We start from the raw sequence: 23,083 nt of genomic DNA on the forward strand, positions 1-23,083 counted from the left end.
TGTATCAGAAGGCACAGCTCTTGTATTGGGCTGTATTACCCAGTGTATGGAGGATGCTCTCAGAGCATGACACCAGTTACCTCCAGAAGTCTGTTCTTCCAGGAATATTTAATTAAACTGGAGCTTTCCTGGCCAAGCACATAGACGTGACACAAATCTGGGACTAGTGCACAGTAACATACCCAAAGGAGCAGCCATCCATCATGCTAACGTGGTCTGAAGGAGGGAAATCTAATGAGGTATTCGCTGCCTGCTCTCCTCAAGGAACAGGTAGTGTCAGTTTAGAAACTTATTCTGAGGTAACAGCTTAAAAGAAAAGAGGGTTTAACTCTCTGGAGAGGTACCATATTATTTCTGAAGGATGTGAAAGGAAAAGAAAACGATTCAGTAGGGATTTTTCTTCATTATCACCCCACCCAGAAAAGCAAACACACAATGAGCAAAGGTCTGCACATATTGATTTTAGAGCTGAGGAAGTGTGCAGCTAACAGCTTTTTAAGTATCTCCATTTTCAGTTACTTCAACAAAATTACCAATGAACAGTGTAACAAACTGAAAGTTTTTTTGTAGGAAATTGCAGACTAAAAATGATCATTTAGGTTGTGAAACGTTTCTTTTCATTGAAAGTAAAGGGCTTTTAAACACAGGAGTTACCGGGGCATTTTGCAGCGTTTCTCCTCAGTAGACATTTCACAAACCATAATCTGTCTCTCTTTCAGGATGATAATTTCACACCATCTTGTTGCTCGGAGACTTTTAAAACTAAAGAGTACCTGCTCACGGCATTCTGACTTGGATCACCATAACCAGCCCTGAGAGAAGCGCCGACATGCGCGGCATTAAGGAAACCAACCCACCCCAACCCACCGCCCGGCTCTGCACCCGCACCCGGCCCGGCAGCACAGCACGGGCAGGGGGTTCATCAGCGGCTCCGCGGCAGCAAAGCCCCGTTTACCGAGGGACCCCCCCCCCTCAGCAGCACCGTGAGGGGACACCAGCACCCTCCTGAGAGGATGGCGGTACCGGCGCGCCGCTCTCGCGAGAGCTCGAGCGGCCGTCGCCTAGCAGCCCGCCCGGCCCGCACCGCCACAGCCCCGCCATGGAGGCTGAGGGGCGGCAGCTGCTGAGGGCGCTGCGGATTGAGGCGGCGGAGTACTACCGAGGCCACGGAGTGCCGCAGCGGATGGAGGATGCGCTCAATACCCTCTTCCCCCAGCGCCCCGCGGATCTCTACGGGGAGCTGGTAGAGCGGGGAGGGACGCCTCGCAGCGCCGCCCTCCGCGCCGGGCTGAGGGGCTGAGGGGCTCGGGGGTTGCTCGCTTCGGCGGGCAGGATGGTGGTTCTCCTGCCTGGCCCCGCTGCAGGGGCGAGGAGCGGAGGGGAGGCCCCCCGATGCCCGCTGTACCGGGCCTCCCCGGCCTCCTCCCAGTGCTGGGCTCCGAGTACTTGTCCTGAGGCAAAAGGGATGCCGCCCGCCCCAAGGGTTTGGTCAACCAACAGGTTGATAAGAGGTGTTCGATGTCTCTGTGATTGCAATTAAGTAATTTCCCACCAACTCACAGAATCAAAATGGGTTGGGCTGGAGGGGCCTTAAAGCTCATCCAGTTCCAAACCCCTGCCACGGGCAGGGACACATTCCACTAGAGCAGGTTGCTCCAAAATCCATCCAACCTGAATGGGCTTTGTCTCATGCAAGGTTTGCAATGGTTTGCCTTTGTGACCGGTGGCACTTTGACACTGGGCCAAATACATTTCCACAGCAGTGGGGGTTTTGTCCTTTGCTGGTTGTGTGTCTCAACACAAAATCAAAGTATGTGGCCTTAGGAGGCTGTCCTTAACAAAGGTGCTGCTCAGCATGGTGTTGCCTGGGGCCAGTGGCAACAGGAGACTGGGTGCTATCCACACTGCAGCTGCTCCTGAAAAGCAAATGGGCCTCAGTGGAAGTGTCAAGAATCAGACCAATTTTATTGTTCCCAGTTGGCAAAATACTGTAGACAGTAGTTCTAATGAAACCTCTATTGGTGGTGATACTGGAATTGCCAACACTGCAATAGTGAGGAACTCTTGAAAAAAATAAATTCTAGTATGTACTTTGATGTAAAAGTAGCTGTGGAAGTGAAACATTTCATTGCATCTTCCACCATTTCCCATCTCCAAGAGTTTTGCTATCACTAGTGGAAGGGACTAGAACTGGTAACACCTTTGCTTCGTGTTTAGTGTGTCCCTCTTCTGTGTAGCAACTTAATCCTTTTGTTAAAGCAACATCAGTGTTGATTAAATATGGACAGAGCCCCAGATATATTCTCATAGTTGGATGACAGTTCAAGAGGCCCCTTAAAGACCATGGTGGAAGAAGTAAGAGACCTCTGCCTGCCAGGAGTCTAGGTTTTCATCTTTCTAAGAGGGCTCAAAGCGTCCTAACCTAAATTTCCAGATTTCCTATGGAGTAGTGACCCTTAGATCTCTCTGTTGTCTTGAGTCTTGTTACTAGGCGCAGCATAACCACAACTCCTTAAAATTGTGCCAGCCTTGTTAGCTCAGTTCTGTCCAACCAAAAACCCACTTCTACTTAGGATCCTGAGTTGGTCATGGTGATAAATAACCTTACACCAAGTATGTCCTGTAAGAGAGGAATCTACAAAAGAAGTAGTTATTGAGGAACTTCCCGACAAGCTTCTCTCCCAGATTAAATCTGCTATGAAGATCTTTAATATTGCATTAGTTGAGTGTTGAGACACATGAACGTAAGAACATATGTTCTCGTGTACATATGTATTTGATGAAGCAACCTTGAAACATTATTAGATATCTGGGACATTACGTACTTCCTATATGCAAGGAGTATATTCTAAATATACTTATTGTTTTCCCCTGTGGGCAGCAGATACCCAATTTTATGTATAGTGTTTCACATGAGAACTTTTTCTGAGAAGGAAGATTTGGGTTAAAGATTGTTTCTAGTTTCATTGGTAGGGAAAAAAAATGCAATATTATTTTAAAGCTTAATAACTACATGTTAATAGATGTTAATAAACGCATGCTATAGGAATTTTAATAGGCCAGAAGGATCTAGTAGAGTTCTTTATGGATTTCTAAGGGTTTCTCTTGGCCAGGATTTTCTTCTCTCCTTATGAAAGAGACATGTATCCTTTCTTATCCACAGACAAACTCATTATTTTATAGCAGCTCACTGTACAGGGGAGGTGGAGCCTATGTGAATTCTAATAGAAATCAGTTTCATGGATAGTACATTGACTATTTTTGGTATTCTCTATAAAGCCAAGTAAGCTTTGGACAAATGCCCATTTTATAGGAGTTAAGGAGATTTGGATACTCATCACTAACTTCGCCAAATAAACACGTGTGCATCTAACCTGGATGTGGCTTTGGACTTCCATGCTTAGATAAGAGTTGGATCTGTTCCCTGGAATCTCATTCTTAAGCAGATACTATAGAAGCAAATGTACAGTGTAACAGAAATATTTTGAATACTGCAGCATATAAATGGATTTGCTCAATGGTGGGTTTGATTGAAAAATATTTAATGTAATAAACCTCTCTTTGTATAAAACCTGACTTTTAATGAAGTTCTTTCTCTTTCATTTAAGGCTAACTACTTATCTAAATTTTCAAAAGCTCCAGTAATATCCAAATTAGTTGGAAGAAAAGTTCTTGATGGAGTTGGACAGCCAACGTTAGAAGTGGAAACACACTGTACAGTTAAAAACTATGAGAAGGTATGAGCTGCTTCTTCCTGATGGATTTATTTTAATAAGGCAGTATCAGGGAGAGGTACTATTCTACTCACATCCTAAAGAACATTCTGTCTTTAATGGAAGGATATGAATCCCTGTGACTCAGCACTTGAGTATTGCAATTTAGAAAATAAACTGTCATGAAAATTTGGGCAGTGGCAACTATAAAAAGCTTATTTTCCATGAATTGGACAATTCTTATCTTTATGAGTGGGATGCGACAGCGCGTCTTTGTATATTAGATTTTTGTTTGCCTTAATGAGATGTAGCTTTTCCTTACATCCCAGATCTAGTTGTGTTTGTTCATTTTCCATTTTCAGATCCTTATATTTCTATGACAATGTTTCAGAAAAATATATACAGGTAAAAAACACAGTATAGGTGAAGGCAGGTTTTTACACTGAGCTAATAGGCTGATATGGGTGATAGATAAGTCAAACAGGATCATCTAGCACCTGCAGTGCAAAACTGGTGGGGCATTGCCATCAAACCTCAAGTATTCAAGATGCTGTCTTTGCAACTCTAGCTGTCGTGGAGTAATTATTTCTGCTTTCTCTCAGTTAAACTGAGAAAATATCTTTCCTTAGCTATTCACACTATGTAAAGTTAATACTATTAGTGCAGGCAGAGCTGTTACGTTTGTAAATTATTTTTGCATTAAGCAAATTTTCTTAAGTATCATTTATTCTTTAGCAACACAGATAAGTTTAAATTAGTTAAGTAAGACAAAATGTAACTCATCATAAGGGATGACATTAAGCATGAATGCTGATGAATCGTGGTACAACAGGCTATCAACAGCTGCAATAAAAGATGTCCTAGTGACTGTATAGTCTTTAAAATAACTCCATTCTATTCTGATAACAAAATATGTATGTAAAGCAGATCTGTCAGGAGGTTTTTACCTAAGTAGTTATAATTTAGGTCAAGAAACTTGAATAACGTCTATGGTTACCAAAGTATAGGAGACTAGGAAGAAGGGGCTGGATGAAGAAAGATAAGTGAAACAAACAGTAGATTTGGAGATAAGTCCTTACAGAGTTGGTAAGGACAAATACTTCTTAGTCTTTCAAATGCCATTTCCAAGTTAGAAATTAATAAATAGTGTTTTATTAAATTGAATAGTGGTTTAAGCCTTTTTACATTTTTATTTTGCAGAGGATTTGCTCTGTTGTCATGTCTTCTCATTCTCAAACACTTGAAAATGCTTTACCTGAAACAATTGAAGCTGATGAGAAAGAAAGGAATCACTCTGTTAACACTGCTGTGGAATGGGTCAATGAATCACTGAGCACAATGTTAAGAGACATGAAGCCTACTGACCAGTGTGAAGTTGATAAGATGCTTGGGTAGGTCTTGCTTATTAAGCAAATTATTGCATCTGAAATATACACCATTAATTTATATTGTAAATTAAAAACAAATATTCAATGTTTCCTGCTATTTTTAAAATATTTTTAGGATGTGATGTTTCAGATACATGCACTGTATTATTTCCTGCTTTTTTTCGCAATCATGATAGGAAAATCATGCTGTTTTTTACAAGGTTTCATACACGGGATACAAAAATAAGAGTCTTTAAGAAAAAAATGCTTGAACATGTTCATGAGTCAGAGTTTCCGTTTATGAAACTCATTCAGTGGGGATGTTTTTTCAGACTGCAACTCCCCTTCTGTTCACTGCACTGCAGAACAAAAGTGATACAAAAGGCCTCTGTGTGTGTCTTCTGCATTGAGCTAATCCACAGAAAACATGTATATACATACAGTTTTCAAGTTCTGGTGGAGTCTTCCTTATGTGCAAGCTACTCTACAAAGGCTTCTTAGTTGGGGCAGTTATTTTCTTTGGAAACACAGTTTCTGTAGTAAACACCCATATTTATTCTTTCATACAAACATTTCTTCTTGGGAGCATCCCAAAGTGAAAAAGAATGGCCGTATTTTTCCATCTAAAGAAATATGTTTGGGTTTTATAAGTAAATAAAAAAAGACACAAGGTAGAAGTATCACAGATGTATCTGAATGTGTTTTCACAGTAACGTTAGAGGAGCTACCAGGCAACATTAATGGCTTGCTTCACCCTGGAAGCAGTAATATCATCCTTTGTTGTAGTCAGAAGTGTTTCTTTCAGCCACATCACTGAGAGAGATGACACTGCTGTCGGGGTAGCAGTTGGGCTGCCACTCTTAACACAGTCTCAAGCAAACAGACCTAATTGCATTCCATGTGGATTAGCTTTGGGGAGACCTTGATGAAGGGAGTAAGGACTCCACTGGAAAGAAATTCTTTCAACTGAAACGAGTCTAAATAAGATTTTAATGCCTTGTTTACACTACTTTATATATCTTATATACTGGCTTTGCCTGAATTGGGTGAGTGTGACCCATGACTTTGGGCATGTAATTGAAATTCTGCCACTTCCGAGCTTGCAGCTGCTTAGATAACCAGTATACAGCTGATCTATTGGATTAGCAACTTAGGCCAGGGTGTTGTATGTCATGAAATTATGACAGGATCTGTTAGTACTCACACAAAGCAAATATATCCTTCATGCCAAAATTGTCTGCTCAGAGCTGACTTTCAAACCACTGTGATTTGAAAAGCATGGTTTAAGGTTTATAATACTTATTTGTGGTTCTTTTTGTTTAACCAATGCTGCAGAAGACTGCCAAAAAATAATGTCATTTGTTGACTTCTCTACCTTCACACAATGAGTCTATGGCAGAAGCTCAAGTAGATGCCCTTAATCCACCTCTTAGCGTGTTCGTTAGCCTGTATCCTGTGTCTGCTTGTCACATATCTAACAATATTTTGTTAATATTGTTAATATTATATTTTGTTGTTATCATATTGTTAATATTAATAAAATAAATATTCAAATATAATACTGTTAATAAAGACAGTAATCTTTATGTCTCTTCCTTCAGTGAATACTTTACAAAAAAGGTAGAAGAAAAAGAAGAAATTCGAAAGCGAGAAGAAGAAAAACAAGAAGAAGAATCCCCTTCGTGCATTCCACCAGCAACAGCACTACCTGGGGGAAAAAAAGCAGCAAAACAAGGTTTTATTTTACTTGATTTTACTATTTTCTGCAATACAGATATTGATGAGGGTGCTAAAATATTTTCTGAAGTATTCTGTGGACACATGACAGAGTGTCTCATGGTCAAAGAGTTTGGTTACTCTCTCCTAAATCTGATCACAGCATTTCTGCAGTTTCCACTGCAGAAATAAGAGGGGGAAAAATACAGTTTTCTCATCATTCACATGCATTTCTGCCTTTGTTTTACAGTTGGCTTAGACAGGAGGTTATTAATCTTCAGAGTGAGGAATAAGAATGGAGGAGGATGCAAATGAATAATAAAAATGAAAATTATAAGGAAAGAAAAGGGAATCACAGCACTGAACAGGGAAATGGAAATAGAATTAAGATAGAAGTTGAAAAGAATGGAAAGAGGGAGGAAAGGAAGTTTCTTGCTAACACCAAGAAAAGGAGGAAATAGGGTGAAAAGCAAAAGAGAAAGAAGGAAGGGGATGAGGTGAGAATGATGGGCAGGACATAGTAAAAAGAAGTAAGTAAACAATCCTACTGAAGTTAAAAATGGTGTGATAGCAGAGAAAGAAGCAAAGTATAGTGGCCAAAAAGGAACAAAACACCATATCTTATCTCCATATATGCATCACCCTCATAAAAAAAAAGGTTTATTATCATTTAGTGGAAGGGCAGAAAATTGTGGCAAATTATTATTTCTTACCAGTTTAGTTCCCACTCTCATATACTGTCAGTAAAACCTCCCAGTTAGTTAGATATGCACACAGTATATTCACCTTTGAGATGAAATGTATCATCCAGATATCATCATGTTGTATCTTATACTTTCAGCCAAGCTTCTGCTGACACATATATTACTTGTTTTCACTAAGTGTGATTTCTTTATACTTGACTGCGACATTGACTGTAATATTATTGTTAGAATCAACACCTACTATTAACAGCCAATGATTATAAAGCTACTTCTTGTTCCAGACCACTAACAGATGGTGGCTTCCAGTAGCAGGTGCTTTCAGAGCATCTATGGTGTAATTTATGCAGGTTACAAAGTAGTGTAGTGTGAAGGATCTCTGTAAAACACTATGCTTTGTCAAAGTTGCTCATTACTGGATTGGTAGTGTCTGTGTATGTAGCTCTTTATCCTCAGTGCAGGAGGTATAGAATTTATTTATAGGATGAAAATGATGTATCATCTAATCTGCATATCCAGTTAAGGTTCTATTAAGAACATTTTATCATAAAATATCAGTTGTATCTTGTAATATTTATCCTTTATTGAAACCAAGATTTGTTCTTCACTCCTACTAGGAACCAAGGTAGTTGGTCAGGTTTACAAAAAAGTTCCCGATGCAAATGAGTGTTGAGAATCAGAGCACATACTGTGGTTTCACATAGGTGCTTACTGTACAAATTCATGTAAGCACTGTAGGCAATAAACATGGTAGTGGGAACTGCTGGGTTTCAAGCATTTTGGCAGAAGTTACTCTACTGTATCTGAAAGGGAAATAATTTCTTTTGAAAACGTGGAGTATGTAAAAGACCTTTTCTCTCATTGGAGAACCCAACTATAATAGGACTAAATTTGTTTCATATTCAGTATTAGAAGAAATCAAGTATGTGTACTCACAATCAGGTTATAATGTCATCTTCCAGGTTCATTTTGCAAAAGCTGAGCATATAAAGGAGAATGATAAGGAAAACTGAAATCATGCTTATGAAAGGCACCTGAAAAATGATACATTACTGGATATAAACATAGATAAATAAACCCACAGGTTTCAGTGGCTGAACATCTCCAAAAGAAATGGATTTGAAATATATTTGAAACCAGAGTGACCTTTGCTTATTTGTAAGGACACTTCATCTAAAACAACTGATTCTTTTGTAATACATTGAGTACAACTGAAGTGAAAGTATCATTATTTACATAGAACTGTGGTACATAAGCGCATGTTTTAAACCATGAAAATAATTAACTTCTAGTCTCTGTCTTGTAGGAAAGAAGGTGTCAGTTCCAGAGAAAATGATCCCACCTGCAGAACCCGCTGAATCGGTGCTTTGTGGCAGCTTAGCCATTGGGGGAACATCCCTCGCTATAGCTAAGGCCGGCGCCACTGTTAACCATGTCCCGTTGTACTTACATATCTCACTGCTGAAACATGATCAGGTACATGTGACTTTGGTCCTTTTTATTTATTTTATCCCAGTTGTCACAGTTACGCTGGAATTCTGAAGCCAGTAGCTCCTCGTGACAGTGGTGTTAAATATACCTCATGGAATACACCTTTAAGACCATTGCCTGGAGCAGCCTTTAATGCTGTGCCATAATTCAAATATATAGAAAAAATTACTCTGATTTTTAACATTTTTATGAACATTAAATATGTTAATTTAATGTTCATTTAACAATTTTATTACTTGGTACTCCCGATTACAGGATTCACCTAAAGAACTGACTCTGCCACTCCCAATGATTACTGTGTTGAACTGTGAAAAAACTGCAAAAGTGAAATTAGTGAAAGAAGTTATGCTTATACCACCAGTTCAGTTATCATTCAAACAGGTACTGTTTCATTCTTGTTCTTATAAATGTATTCTATAGACTTCATATCAACTATATATGTACATAAAGATATAGAACTTTGCACTATAGTCCTTAAAAACTGTATTTTTCATTTTTTGTTTGCTTGCAAGGCCAAAGTTTTAACAAATGTTAGTGCAGAATTCTAACACCAGGAACATTAAAAAATAAAAGAAGTAAATAGATGAAGATTTAAAAGAAGATACATGAAGATTTCGATTCAAAAATGTATGTGTTAGAGGAAAAAATCAGTGCATTGAAGAAGATGTAGGGGAATTGTGTTACAAAACAATACGAGATTTGAATTTTGTTTAGAATGTGATTTTACATTAGTAGCTTATAAATAGTATCAGTTGACAGAGAATACAAAACAACACAACTCTTCACAAAATCACAGGAAAGCATAAAATCTTTGGGAATAAATTGCTTTTAAAATGACATTGTGAAGATAGAAGGGAATACAAAGCAGAACAAAATCTATTCAAGGGGCAAGAAGGATGGTTGATCCAGGCTGACAGACTGGATCAACCTTCTCTTTTTGTTTAGCCATGTGTTGCATTAAAGAATGTATCTGCACAAGATGCCTACATTAGGGCTGTGATTCCTACTTTGTATGCTGGTGACCTGAACAAATTGCTGAGCTCGATTCTCTTTTTTCTTTAACTTTTTAGAATTGTCACCAAGAGCTATTAAGAAGGTTGCTAATTCTGTACCTTTCAAAGACAGAATGCCTCCTAGTGCTCATGGGAGAGTAGCAAGCTGTTTGCTGCAGTGCAAAAAACGTACCCGTTAGTCCTGTGTTGGTGTGTTGTCAGCTGTGACTGACTTCTGCCCCCTTCAGTGTTCCTTTACTGGCACAGTTTAAGAAAATCTGAAATGGGATTTAGGAGGTTAGCATTAAACTTTTACTAACTCAGCTGAAAAGGAAAAAGGGTCTTGCATTAAAAGCAATGGATTCATTTAATCGGAGCATTCCTCATTCCAATGTTTAAAATGAAGACAGAGATTTTTTTTCCCTGCTTCCTGGGAATGTTCTGAAGATAAATACATTCAATTTTGTCAGTGTTTCCAGTTAGGAAGTCTTAGAGTTATGATTGTGAAAAGTGATTATCACCTTCCTATTTCTCACATATTACACAGACCCAGATAATGCTACGTGTTAGATTTGGGAAGGGTTTCTTTTGGGGAAGAAGAGACTACTTTTCTTGCCATCCCATTCAGCAGCATAACCAAATATTCGTGTTCATTCCATTGCTACTAACCCTTGATCATTGGACACTTGATGCATTTTGTGGGTGGGGAGGATTGTGTTAAGGAAGCCCGTAATAGTTTTGGGGTTTTCTTAAAGACTACAGATCTGCAATTGGAATAAGCGTTCTCTTTCATCTGATTTAACCTGCTAAAAAGGAAATGATTTATCTTCCTTTTGAAGATTACTGTTGTTTAATTTCAGGGCTTAGAAAGAGCTCTGGATATTCAGAAAGAATTTATGAGACTGTTGGATCCTCCAAGCAAAGAGGTACAATAAGAATGTGTAATAATAATGTGATGTACTTCATTTGGTCTTTCTATTTCTATTCTCTTTTTAAGATTAAACGTGGAACATTTAGCCTGTTATCAGGTGTAGTCTCATGGTTAGAAGATGTGTTTCTCTGACAGATGAATAAGCATTGGCATTTGGTGATATTGAATTAACAAAGATAAAATAAAACAACGTTCTAAGCATAGTAAGACTTTCTGTTTACCTGAAAAAGTATCCTGGGAGTGAATGGTATCATAGTGTATGTACAATATATGGTTCTGATCTTGCTAAGTCACACACAGCTACACACAACATGCATTATTCAAGGTACTATTGCTGTTATAGTATATCTCAGTATGTGCATATGCTTTTTGCAAAACAAGGTTATTGGGTTTCTCCAAGTACAGAGTCTAGATTATCATTTCTGAGATCCTCTGTATTTATGATAGACTTAGTGAGAATCTTTTGAAACAATAGTTGGAGTGATGCCCACATAGAAATGAACATTTCTATACAGGTTTAGGGGAGACCTTATCACCATGTTTCAGTATTGAAAGGGTGGCTACAAAGAAGATGGAGACTCCCTTTTTACAAGGGGTCACATGGAAAAGACAAGGGGCAATGGGTGCAGCTAATCCCAGGGAGATTCAAGTTCAACACAGGAGGAAAATTTTTCGCAATGAGAACAATCAACCATTGGAATAATTTCCCCAGGGAAGTGGTGGATTCCCCAGCGTTGGACACTTTTAAGGTTCAGCTGTGCAGGGTGCTGGGACATCCAGTCTAGGTCATGTTTTGCCTAGAAAGGTTGGACCAGATGATCCTCAAGGGCCCTTCCAACTTAGTAGTTCATGATTCTATGATTTGAAATGAGTTACCACCACAAAATAAAAGTGGAGATATTCAAGACAAACCAGAAGCTATATCCTAACTTAAATATTTGCAATCTCTTTAGATCAAAATTCAGTCACCTTTTTTCTCTGTCGTTTTTGAACTTTTCCATGGAATTGATTTCTTTCTTATTTTACTCCCACCAGCCCAGTCCTCGAGCAGCAGACAGTAAGAAAGGCAAAGCACAAAATACAGGGAAGAAATCCGCGGTAAGAAAGGAGATTTTCATTTTAAGCCTTCAGCATAGTAATAACAACAGCAGGGAACCAAAATGTTCCTAAGAAATGAAACATTAATCTACATTACTGCTTTGGAAAGGTCAAGGCAAGACTTTTAAATATTCCAAATGCTCATATCTTACATAGTAATTTGGATTCTTCTGGCTATACCTTCCCTTCCTGTGGAAAAATAACAGAAAGGGGAAATTCTTCTGGAATTTGGTTATTTTTTTTCATATAGAAATCCTGGTTAATTATCCAAATGAGCATTTTGCAGGCCTGTAGTGTCAGCAGAGAATATGCCCTTTTGACCATGTAGGCCATAAAACTGTAACCTGTAAGATTTGCATATTGTGCTGTTTCCTGACTCTGGGAGCATAATTCCCCTCTTAATCATGCTGCATGAAGTTCCCAGTTCCTGTTTGAGGTTATAGATAGTGGCAGATACAAACCAGTAGCTAAAGGGCAGCACTCCCAATGTGCACAGGACATTATTTTATATGACTCAGATGATCTTTTTTAATCACTTAAAAACCTGTAGTTTATAAATGAGCTTTCCATCTAATGGGATGGAAGTGCCATGTGGGTTTTGGTCTCCATTCTGAGACGATTAAAACATTATTAGGTGAGAATTGTTGCTGTTGTTGAGTATACGAAAGAGGATGAACAAAAGTTTTCCTATTCTGTTGCTTAAACACAAAATTCATCATCATTAAGCAGTGGGTAATTTCCACATTCTTACCACAATATGTACTGTAGTCACAAGTTAAAGTAATTCCTTATGATATGCACAGGGAAACAATGCATTAGATTCTCTGGAAAAAATCCATTTATTTCAATAGGAGAAAGCTAAAGGACATAGAAGTGAGACTGAGTTTTAAACTGATAAAAGCACCATGTTAGTTTGAACTTTTTTTTGGGGGAGGAAGGAAAAATGACAAAGTAGGCAGTGAAAAAGAACTTGTTTAAGTTGTAGAAGGTTATAGTATAGACAGAAAGTACTATATACTATAGTATAGACAGAAAAAATTATTTTATAAAGATAATGCTTTTAATAGAATGAACAAGGCACAACATATGGGTACCTTGAAACTCCCATGAAAATGCAGGCTTAACCTCTGTAGTTCATTCTCTTAACTCTCATCAAAACTGATGCCTTCCAATTGTCTTCTCCAGTCTAACCTAGGATTATATCCTGCTGCTTCCTGGGGAATTTAGGGTCATTCTTTATAATCCAAAATTCACAGCCTTTAAAGTCAAAAATCAGTGTTTGAAAAACCTACAAAGAACCTGACAATAGGAGGACACACGAAATATTTTCTTGGTACAGCTCTGCTTGTGGCTCATGTCCAGGAACACTGTTCCTGAAGCAGACAGCTCCCTGCAGCTGTGCTCGAGGTATTTCCCCTCTATGAAATTTGTTTCTTCTAGAAGTCCAGGAATATTCCAATGTTTCTTGAACACTTCATAGAGGCAATATCAAAGTTGTAGTTGAGGATAAATGAGTAAAAGCTGTTTAAAAGTGGAGAATATGTTTTTGTTGCGAAGGGATGGTCCACAGCACTGGCAACTTTTACATAGCATCCATAGCAACTCAGTGGTTGTTAAGAGTGTGTTTAAAGTCTTTTTGTAAACCAGTAGTGGCCATGTAAGTGTGAGAACTACATGACTAGACATATTTCCAAAGAGTGTTAGCTCTCTACTAATTAGCACTTCATCACCCTTCATTCATAGAGAATTGTCCTTAAAGTTGCCAATGCGATCTCTGAGAACAGATTTATGTCTTGATGACTGAATGCAGACTGAAATGACAGTGAAAATATATATACAAGTATAATATATATATACATGTGTGTGCATAAAATGATTATTTTTGTTTTACTTGCAGCAACAAGCCTCAAAAAGAATATCATGCTTAGGCTGCCCAGTAACAGGATGTGATAATCTAGAACAACTGCTGCTCCTAATGCAAACAGCTTGCGGCAATATACGTCTGGAGCTAGGAACAGATATGTACTTAGCAATAAATTGTGCTGCTCATGAATTAATGGATTATGTAAGTTATTTTCAATATCTATTTTGTTGTTCTTTACAAGGAATACAGCCATTTGTTAGCATTATTTAGCATTACATTGCAAACTCACCTCGAAGCTTCTAACTCCATTTTTTAAGGTAGCAATCAAGCAAACCAAAAGAATTGTCTTTGCATTTAAATCAGTCCTACAAGTGTAGCAGATACCTTATTGGCTTGTGAGTGCAAGGGGATGAGACATGCTGACATCCTTCTGGTAGCCTGATGCAGTGGGAGCAGGGAGAATGGATGTATTCCTGCTCCCCAGCTGCACCAGCATACTGGTGGCATGGAACAAGGCTCACTGGACCAAGGCAGACCCCCATTACAGCTTTGTCCTGCATACAGGAATCTCTGTTACTTTCATGATTTAAGTTAAATCATTGAAAGGGTATTAAGCCTGCTTGCACCAGCCAGGTTTAGTCCTTTTCTCTGTTTAATTACTCAATAAGATTTTTCAGATCACGCTGTATCAAATACAGCAAACTCTTAATGGGCAAACACCTACTACAAGTTCTGTTTGACAAACCAGCTTCATCTCACATTACATCTTAGCCAATTTTGAATTCAAGTATTAAGCAGCAAATCCTGTTTTGTTGATTGTTGGGTTTTTTTCATTTCGCCACAAGATATAAATGAAATAATCCTCTCCTATCCACCTTGCTTTCAAGGATGAAGAACAAGAAATTACTTATACAAGTATACTTCTGCAATTCTTTAACACCACTATGTGCTTATTTCTCCATTATAGTACACTACATCTGTTGTTTAATTCAAACTACCTTAACCTTTTTGTCATGGTGTGATTCTGTACCCACTAAGATTCATCTCATTGTGTATCAACATTAACCTTTTAATTCTTATCTTTATTTGACTGTTTGTTTATCTCCAGATGAAGTCTTGAAGTTCTTGTCCCTTGTTCCAAAATTAATCAGGTTTCTCTCTAAGCAGGAAAAGAAACTTCCTATTCCATTTAATACCTGAAGAGATTAATTTGAGTATACTGCAGTGACTAATATCTTTTGTGAATGCAGTTGCTTTCCATATACCAGAACAAGAAAAATCTTAACCAGTGAATTATCACTAACTCTGTAACTTTCTGTTACTGAACTGCTGAAGTCACTGAAGCAGTGGCTATTCTGGCACAGTTTGACAGTCTGCCCTTAATAATCCTGCAGTTTGTGCTTCCCATAATGATGACGCTCATTTTAAACTGGTCCTTTCTGAGAGAGGAAAAAGACAAGGAAAGGCAGCATCTAGGTTTTGAGCACTGAGGGTGCACTCCTTTCCCCTAGCCATATTGTCTTTATGAAATAAGGACCAAAAATTAAGTTTGGGGGGAAGTGAATAATGAGATTTTTCATGCAAGATTCAATAAAAAATGTCTGATACTGATAAATTTATCATAAAGGAATGTAAAATGGGCAGTGTTCCCTAAAAATGCTGGAACAGATCTCCTTTGGTTTGGGAGTGGCATGGCTCAGAGATTTTGGCATGAGCCCCCTGGCACCCACTGTTACTTCAGGCAGAGTTTCCTATAACAATGTGCTGGGCACTTAGACACGGAGTAAAGCAGACAAGTGAATGTGGCTGATTGAAGAGCACAAACCACTGCCTTGATATGGATATTGGTGTCACAAGAGCTGTGTGCTTACATTAGCACTCTGGTTTTTAAAGCACTACCTTCCTTACCTTTTATGCTTTTTACTTTACTTTCTAGAGTAAAGGAAAATACGAAATACTCACTGGAACATTCAAAAGCCCTGATGAAATGGTTAACATGTATGTGGAACTGACTGACAAATTCCCTTTTATTATTGCATTAATAGATCCCTTAAGAAAAGAGGTAAGATACCACAGTGCAGCCCTTGAAAAGCTGATAATACTGTTCAGTGGCAAATCACTGAACTTTTCACACGTTTACAAAACAGAAAATACAAAGCTTCTGCTTTTGGAGTCATTAAACATAAAAATATCACTATAAAAAATCATCTAAATTCATTTGCAGATCTGTAACTGACAATAACTCTAAATCTTTCTATACTTTTGGCATCATTCCTGATGGAAAATAATCTTGGCATGAACAGAAAATGGTCAGTACAAATAGTTTAAAGAATTACAAGAAAATGCTTTTTTTTCCCTGATTCTATTTGCTAAACCACTGTGCCATTTTTATTACATTTTCCTTCCATTTTTTACATTTTATTACATTATTTCCATAATTCGAATTATAAAATCAAATTATAAAATTCAAGTTATAGTTATTTATATTATATTATATTATATTATAATTATATTATATTATATTAATTATAAGCTAAAATTTGGACATAGCTGTATATTCCTTAAAATACCTCAAAAAAAAAAGATTGCTGCTGTTCTTTATGACTGAGCTTTACACCAAAAGCCTGCCCGAGCCTGTCACTGTCAGTGTTGTGTGATAGTGATTAAAGTGATAGTAAGATCTCCTGTATTTACTACTGCGATCAAAGTTAGAGGAGTTAATTTAGTGTGGCTAATAGATTATAACAATCAAGTAGAACACTATTAAGCATGTTTTCAAGTTATAGGTGGGTGAAAGAAGCAGATTGCATAACCTTAAGTATTAGCATTCATACATAAGATTGTTTCCATGTATTACAAAAAAGATCAGAACTTAATTGTAGCAGAACCTACAATTGCAGACCTGGATTCTGCAGTTGTACAACTTAATAAAAATTGCTGCTGCTGTCAAATTGCACTTTATCCTCTTCAAAATAAATATGAGGGTGTTGTTTTCATGAACAAAACATGAAGACTGCGCTTGAAGGGGGACGCAAAGTGATGATGTCTTTGTGAATCTGCCCAGTGAATAAACAAATAATTCTAAACCAGATGAACTGCAAAATCCATTTGATTTTATTCTTAACTGGAACCTTAAAAGTTCATTTTCCAAATATCTGTGTTAACTGTTACCTCACTGTAGTTAGCCTTGCCTTCCTGCACTGCTTCACTGTGACTCTTCTAATTACCCATGCTCCAAAACACCAGATTATCCCCCACTCCTGACAGGGCTGCAAACTTCTGTGAGAATTCTTACAAAGAAACATTTGCAATATGAAAATCTGCAGAACTGCAACAGATAGCTCATGAAGTGCAGTTGGGATTAGGATACTGCTAAGGGACATGCCTCTCCTCCTCCTCCCCACACACAAATCTACAAGGTTTGCCCATGCCACATCTTTGCCACAGGTTACTAGGTCCTTGAGGCTTAGTTCTGGTACCAGTTGAGCAATTCATTGCCAGGCAGCAGAGTGCTTGAGTTTAAACATTTGTCCAGGTGTCGCAAACTGCATTTTCACTTACATGTGGGCTTGAAATCCTGAGAGGAATGGACTCTTACACAGATTGCAATTATATAGGTACAAAAGTCTGTCTGGTCCGCAGACTAGGAATTATTACTGGCAGAATTATTAACTAGAAAAGCCATGGTTTTAATGTGAGAACTCTGCATTAATTCAGACATTTCTGCTTTCACATTATTTACATATCCTTGTCCTTTATTTATCCTTAAATCTCAGTACCGTGTGGGCAGTGCATTAAAATCAAGAAACAAAACCCCTAAAAACCCCAGAGCTTTACTGAAAGCGAGCGTCGTATTCTGCTGTTCCCTCTGCGTCAGCCTTGCAGCTCTGATCACCCTGTCTCCATACATGTCATTGAGTCTATGACTGCCTCCAGTTTCAGTATTTTATATCCAAACAAATATTATGACACTTAAAATATTAACATAAGAATGAGAAACAGTAGAAAATTATTTTCTATTCCATTAAAATGGAATAAATTGCAGGAAGGAAATCAAAATAGTAAACTCCTACAGTTAATTTAATTTAAATGGAAATATTTTAAACTACACTTGTATGCAATAAGCTTTGATTAATTCCAGATCAGCATTTAGGTTTCCTATCAAAATCTTAAAATTCAAGCAGAATTCCAGTAGTATGTTTTTCCCAGCTAGACAGATTTAAAATACAGTATAAAATATGTTTATATGAAGAGTATCTTTAGGGTTAAATCCAAGTTTATTTTGTATTCCTATTTTTACCTCCTCAATTCAGGTTTTCCTTCAGTTTAGTTTTTAAACTCCAGTTATTTACCTGATTCTTTATGCAGGACAAGCAACAATGGAGTAACATATGTTGTGCTCTTGGTTCCAAATGTTTCCTGATTGCTGAAGACGCTGCCACATGTATTTCCAAACTTAAAATTGACCAAAAGTTAAATGTACCGACGTGCAGTGGTGTTGTCCTAAAATACATTAACCAAACCAAGGTCTCAGACCTCATAGAACTTACTGGACTTCTAGACGGTGAGTAGACGGGGTGGGGGGAAGGCTGTCTGTCAAAGCAACAATAAATAGCATGGAAATATTACCTCATTTTATTTAATTATTGCCACTTCTCATTTAGAAACTAAAGAAGAAACTGAATTTCATGTTTTGATTCACAAATCTCTGTTCAGGAGCTTAAACCAGCATTCAGCGCTTAACTACAGTAAATGAATACACTGTGAGGTTTTGAGTGTGGGTGCCCTTTGACACTGCAGCCAAGTGACAGACACTAGATATCAGAATTCAACAGAATAAAGACGTAGTTGAGTAATCTGAATTTTAACTACTACTAGTATTAATGATTAAGAAATCCAAACAAGTACGAAGGTTTAAAACTGCAGTTTACTACATTATTGACTACGTATTACTGAGCCTGTGTGGTAACAGTACTAAGAACTTGTGCAGTTTCAATAGGGATTTCTCTTTCTATCCATTTTTCTTTATTCATTTTTATACAATAGATGGACAAATTTTATATATCTAAGTTCCTGATTCCTTCCAGAAATCACTGTATCAAAGCAAGTAAATAGCAACTTAAAGCTTTCATTCACTCAGGATGGTAAACTCCTTTTTTATAGTGAATAAAAATCATTACAGTAGTAAAGAGCATGTTTCAAATGAACAGAGCAGCCTCCCAGCCTGTAAGAATACATTACCACACAGATCAGTGAGAGACAGAAATCAGGCTGGAATGTTAGAGATGCCCTTCTCCACGCTGGAAATAAACCACAGTGTTAATGCAGCAAACTTACAGAGTTTACATTTTGATGAGCTGGGTTTCAGTGGGTTTACTCCTGTTTGTATTTAAGCTTAGGTAGCCCAAGGGTAAAAAAAAAGAATGAAAAGTCCCAACAATTTCTATGTCAAATATGTAAAATATGCTCTAATGAAGGTTTTCCACTCCCGTTATGTGCAGGTCAAAGACAAATTACCATATTAGGAAGCCCAGATGGAGAATCTTCTGATGATAGCCTTGTGGATCTGGTACGTATTGAAAGCTGTTCAATTGCAGAATTGCCAAAACACTGCTTTTAACTTGAACTGGTTTTTAAGGAGAAAGCCTCTTTCTGCTTGAGAAAGAAACAACGTTTTACAAAATGGGCTTTTTCTTGAGAGTTGCTTTTTTTTCTTCCTTCCCCCCACAGAGTGTTAATCTTTGAGTTTAAAGAGAGCACACAGGAAATTTGCCAAAGCAGGGAGGATATTCAGAAGTGTGTATGATCTATTCGCTTGCATTCGTTTCTTAAAAAAACCCCTGAGTTACTTCAAACATTTCTGAGTCGTAATAATATTTTAGGCAAAAAATTCTTCACGCTAATATATTGAGTCTTTTGGGATCAAAGCTACATTTGCAAATACAATTTCATCCCATCCGCCAGTGAAAATTATTGTTTGCATCCGACCAATCTTTCATGAAGGGATTTTATTTCTCCTTGGAGGAGGGGTTTTATCTGTAGAAAGCTGAGAGTGTTAAATTAGGAGTAGGATACCGTGTTTAATAAGGAAGAATGCCTTCACTTCCCCAACTGTAGTTTTAAACTGCACTTTCTCATTTAAGGCTGTTGGACTGGGTGCCAGGTTCATCAAGTTGGGAGGTCTTTCCCGCGGAGAAAGGGTGACCAAATACAACCGCCTTCTTGCTATAGAGGAAGAACTGGCCGAGAATAGAACGCTACGTATGAGCTTCTTTCTTACTTTGTTTTCAGCTTGCAATGAATACGAGAACAAAGATTGGAGGGAGAATGATTGAAACTGCACCACAGGAGGGAAGTGAAATCAAAAGACTATAAATAAGCGCTGACAAAAAAAAACGTAGGATAGCACTTGCCACAATGTATATTGTTGTCCTAATGGATTATCTGTTTACTGAATGTTAAAATAGACCCCTTCTTGAGGAGTAGCCTACATTAAGCTTTTTTCCAGAATTAATTGGTTGGAGTCTTGAAGCCCACAGTGCAAAAAGGAACAAAACAAAACCCATGCATGTAACACGCCGAAAAGCTGCCAAAATGGAATTTTAGGCCAAATACCCCACCTCCCTGGAGCCCCTAAACAGATATTGCTAACAAAACTTCATTTCACAACCCTCCTTTGTGCGATACAGTTCCAGCAGAATGTGTTTGGAAAGCTCCAATTGCTTGGGGAAGCAGGAAATAAAACCCAAGAAAACCTGAAGCTGGCAATGCACATTCAGCCTGAGCCACTCGTACGCATCTGCCTGCGTTTCAGCATCTGCATCTTCTTTTTACACCCTCCACTACCCTGTTAAACGCTTAACAGTTCATTAGAGGCACTGCTCACTTGCTCAGGTATCAATCAAGGCAGAATAAAGGCGTACAGGCTGAAGGGGAGGCAGAGACAAGGGGAGGAAGAAAGGAAGGAAAGGGTTTGCAGGAATTGCATTGTGCCGAAGAAAAAGACACATGAAGGAGAATTAAGTCATTTTACCCTCTTATTTCTCATCATTTTCAATGTGCTATACACGGGGTAGCGGCACTTGACATGCACACTATAGAACAAAGTTTTTATGTTAAAAGAATTTGTATTGAAATCTGAGTTGCTGAAGTCTCCCCCTTGCTCATCTATAACCTTATAAAAGAAATAGAAGAGCAGAAATTCTTCTTTTTGCTAAGAAAGTGGTTTCACAGAATGCACTTCTCAAAAACAAGACAGATAATTACAGAACTATAAATCTGAACTGCCTCAGGCGTAGTCATGTGTGCCCTATTCAGAGGGTATAGTCTAAACAAAAGAGCTCGAGTTTGACAAATATTTAGACCTATATCTCATAAAATGAAAGAGCAACAATTCCCCATGCCGTTAATCGCTTGGCACCAATAAAATCCAGTAACTAAATCAACAGCAGGGAAATACTGAGATAGCGCATCTGAGCTGCATACCAAGCTCTTCATTTGGCTGGGCTGCGAGCCGCGGAATACACCGGAGAGCTGGGAAGTCGAGGGCTCTCTGAGTGACTCGTGGATGGGAGGTGACACTGACCCATCAGGAGTCCCCTCTGGCATGGCTGCAAGGGGCCTGCAGCTGGGCTCAGGAGTACCCCCACAATGGGCCAGCTCAGCTCTCACTGCCTGCTCCCTGCTCCCTACAAGTCAGCCAAAGCCTTAGCCCCAGAGCAGCCCCAGTGCTGGCGTGTGTTTCAGCCACCGTGTTCATCTGGCTGTTGCGTGTGAGCTGCTCACAAGTGGAATCATAGAACCATAGATCAGTTTGGGTTGGAAGGGACCTTAAAGCTCATCCAGTTCCAATGCCCTGCCATGGGCAGGGATGCCTTTCGCTGGGCCAGGTTATTCAAAGCCTTAAATCACAGACTAAAAAGTAGTCTGTACTAAAAAGAAATATAGAGCTGAGCCCTGCTTATTGGTGGGGTGGGCACTTGTGGTGGTGGCAACGCAGGGAGTGAGGCAGTGAGGTGAGGAAAAGGAGGCTCACAGAATTGGGGAAAACAGCAGTGAGAAGAGGACAAAGTGTTAGTTATAGGGGCAATGGCCGAGTGTGGGCTTACATGAGGTTGTTACAGGCCAGGGCAAAGAGGCACAGGCAGCTGAGGGGAACTTCTGCAAGAGCAGTATTGCAGAGTAAGATGAGTGTTCAAAAAAAGGGCAGTGAGATGGTTAGTGAAGAAGGGAATGTAATAAATACTGCAGCTCAGGCTGCTGTCCACCATGCCCTGTAATCAAAGTGCAGGACTGGTGCTCCTTCATTTCTAGGGACTATGAGGAGGGCCATGGAGATGCTGTGAGGGCTGGAGCACCTCTCTTATGAAGACAGGCTGAGAGAGCTGGGCTTGTTCAGCCTGGGGAAGAGAAGGCTCTGGGGAGACCTTAGAGCAGTTCCAGTGCCTAAAGGGGCTACAAGAAACCTGGAGAGGGACATTTTACACAGGCCTGTAGTGACAGGACAAGGGGAATGGCTTTAACCTGCCAGAGGGGAGATTGAGATGAGATATAAGGAAGAAATTCTTCCCTGTGAGGGTGCTGAGGCGCTGGCACAGGGTGCCCAGAGAAGCTGTGGCTGCCCCATCCCTGGCAGTGTTCAAGGCCAGGTTGGACACAGGGGCTTGGAGCAACCTGCTCTAGTGGAAGGTGTCCCTGCCCATGGCAGGGGGTTGGAACTGGATGAGCTTTAAGGTCCCTTCCAACTCAAACCAGTCTGGGATTCTATGATTCTATGACCAGCTTCTAAAGGTGCTTCCAGGCTCTCATAAGCATTACATGCCATTTTAAAAAAGTCTGAGTACACTGGAGAACATTACAGGAAACCAGATTGCAGCAAACGTTAATTTCTTCTTTTCTATTATTTCAGGTGAAGCAACTCTTGAATTTATTGCTTTTGCTGAAGAGTCACAGCCAGAAGAACAACCTCCTGATGAACTCGCTCCCTCCACAGCTCTCCCAGACAGCCCCACAGGTTCATAGCCTGTCTGCACTGCTCCCAGCGAGCAGCACACTGACTGACCCAAGTTGTCAACATGCACTTCTGGATAAATTCCTAAAGAAAACCTTGTTTTCGTAAGAAACTCATATATTAACTCTTCCTTAATCCGTTTATTTTCAAGCACTTTAGCCACACATTTTTAAAAGCATTCAAATGGTAGCTTCTCTTTT

At 39.0% G+C, this 23,083-nt stretch overlaps 1 protein-coding gene across 3 annotated transcripts; it reads left to right on the top strand.

The window, feature by feature from the left end:
- Positions 1-1,046: 1,046 nt before the first annotated feature.
- ENO4 (enolase 4) lies at positions 1,047-22,999 on the top strand. Of its 3 annotated transcripts, none has more exons than XM_030487782.1 (14): positions 1,047-1,243; positions 3,609-3,737; positions 4,914-5,104; positions 6,682-6,815; positions 8,804-8,973; positions 9,244-9,369; positions 10,841-10,906; positions 11,947-12,009; positions 13,907-14,074; positions 15,810-15,935; positions 18,242-18,437; positions 19,375-19,442; positions 20,017-20,134; positions 22,782-22,999. In XM_030487782.1, exons 1-14 carry the CDS (start codon positions 1,100-1,102, stop codon positions 22,892-22,894), a joined length of 1,812 nt encoding a protein of 603 aa, XP_030343642.1. In that variant the 5' UTR covers positions 1,047-1,099; the 3' UTR covers positions 22,895-22,999. The 3 variants fall into 3 exon arrangements, with proteins under 3 accessions (XP_030343642.1, XP_030343643.1, XP_030343644.1); XM_030487784.1 differs by having other exon boundaries at positions 1,168-3,520; XM_030487783.1 differs by lacking the exon at positions 20,017-20,134.
- The last annotated feature ends 84 nt before the right edge of the window (positions 23,000-23,083 follow it).

This window comes from Strigops habroptila, chromosome 5, assembly GCF_004027225.2.
Source record: "Strigops habroptila isolate Jane chromosome 5, bStrHab1.2.pri, whole genome shotgun sequence".
Classification (NCBI taxonomy): Eukaryota; Metazoa; Chordata; class Aves; order Psittaciformes; family Psittacidae; genus Strigops; species Strigops habroptila.

What these genes read in the sequence shown, in the direction of transcription:
- ENO4 (XM_030487782.1), top strand. Translation starts at nt 1,100, where the DNA reads ATGGAGGCTGAGGGGCGGCAGCTGCTGAGGGCGCTGCGGATTGAGGCG. An exon ending in CACTGCTGAAACATGATCAG is followed by an intron (nt 8,974 to 9,243) that starts GTACATGTGACT and finishes TCCCGATTACAG; the next exon opens with GATTCACCTAAAGAACTGAC. An exon ending in ACTTACTGGACTTCTAGACG is followed by an intron (nt 18,438 to 19,374) that starts GTGAGTAGACGG and finishes CGTTATGTGCAG; the next exon opens with GTCAAAGACAAATTACCATA.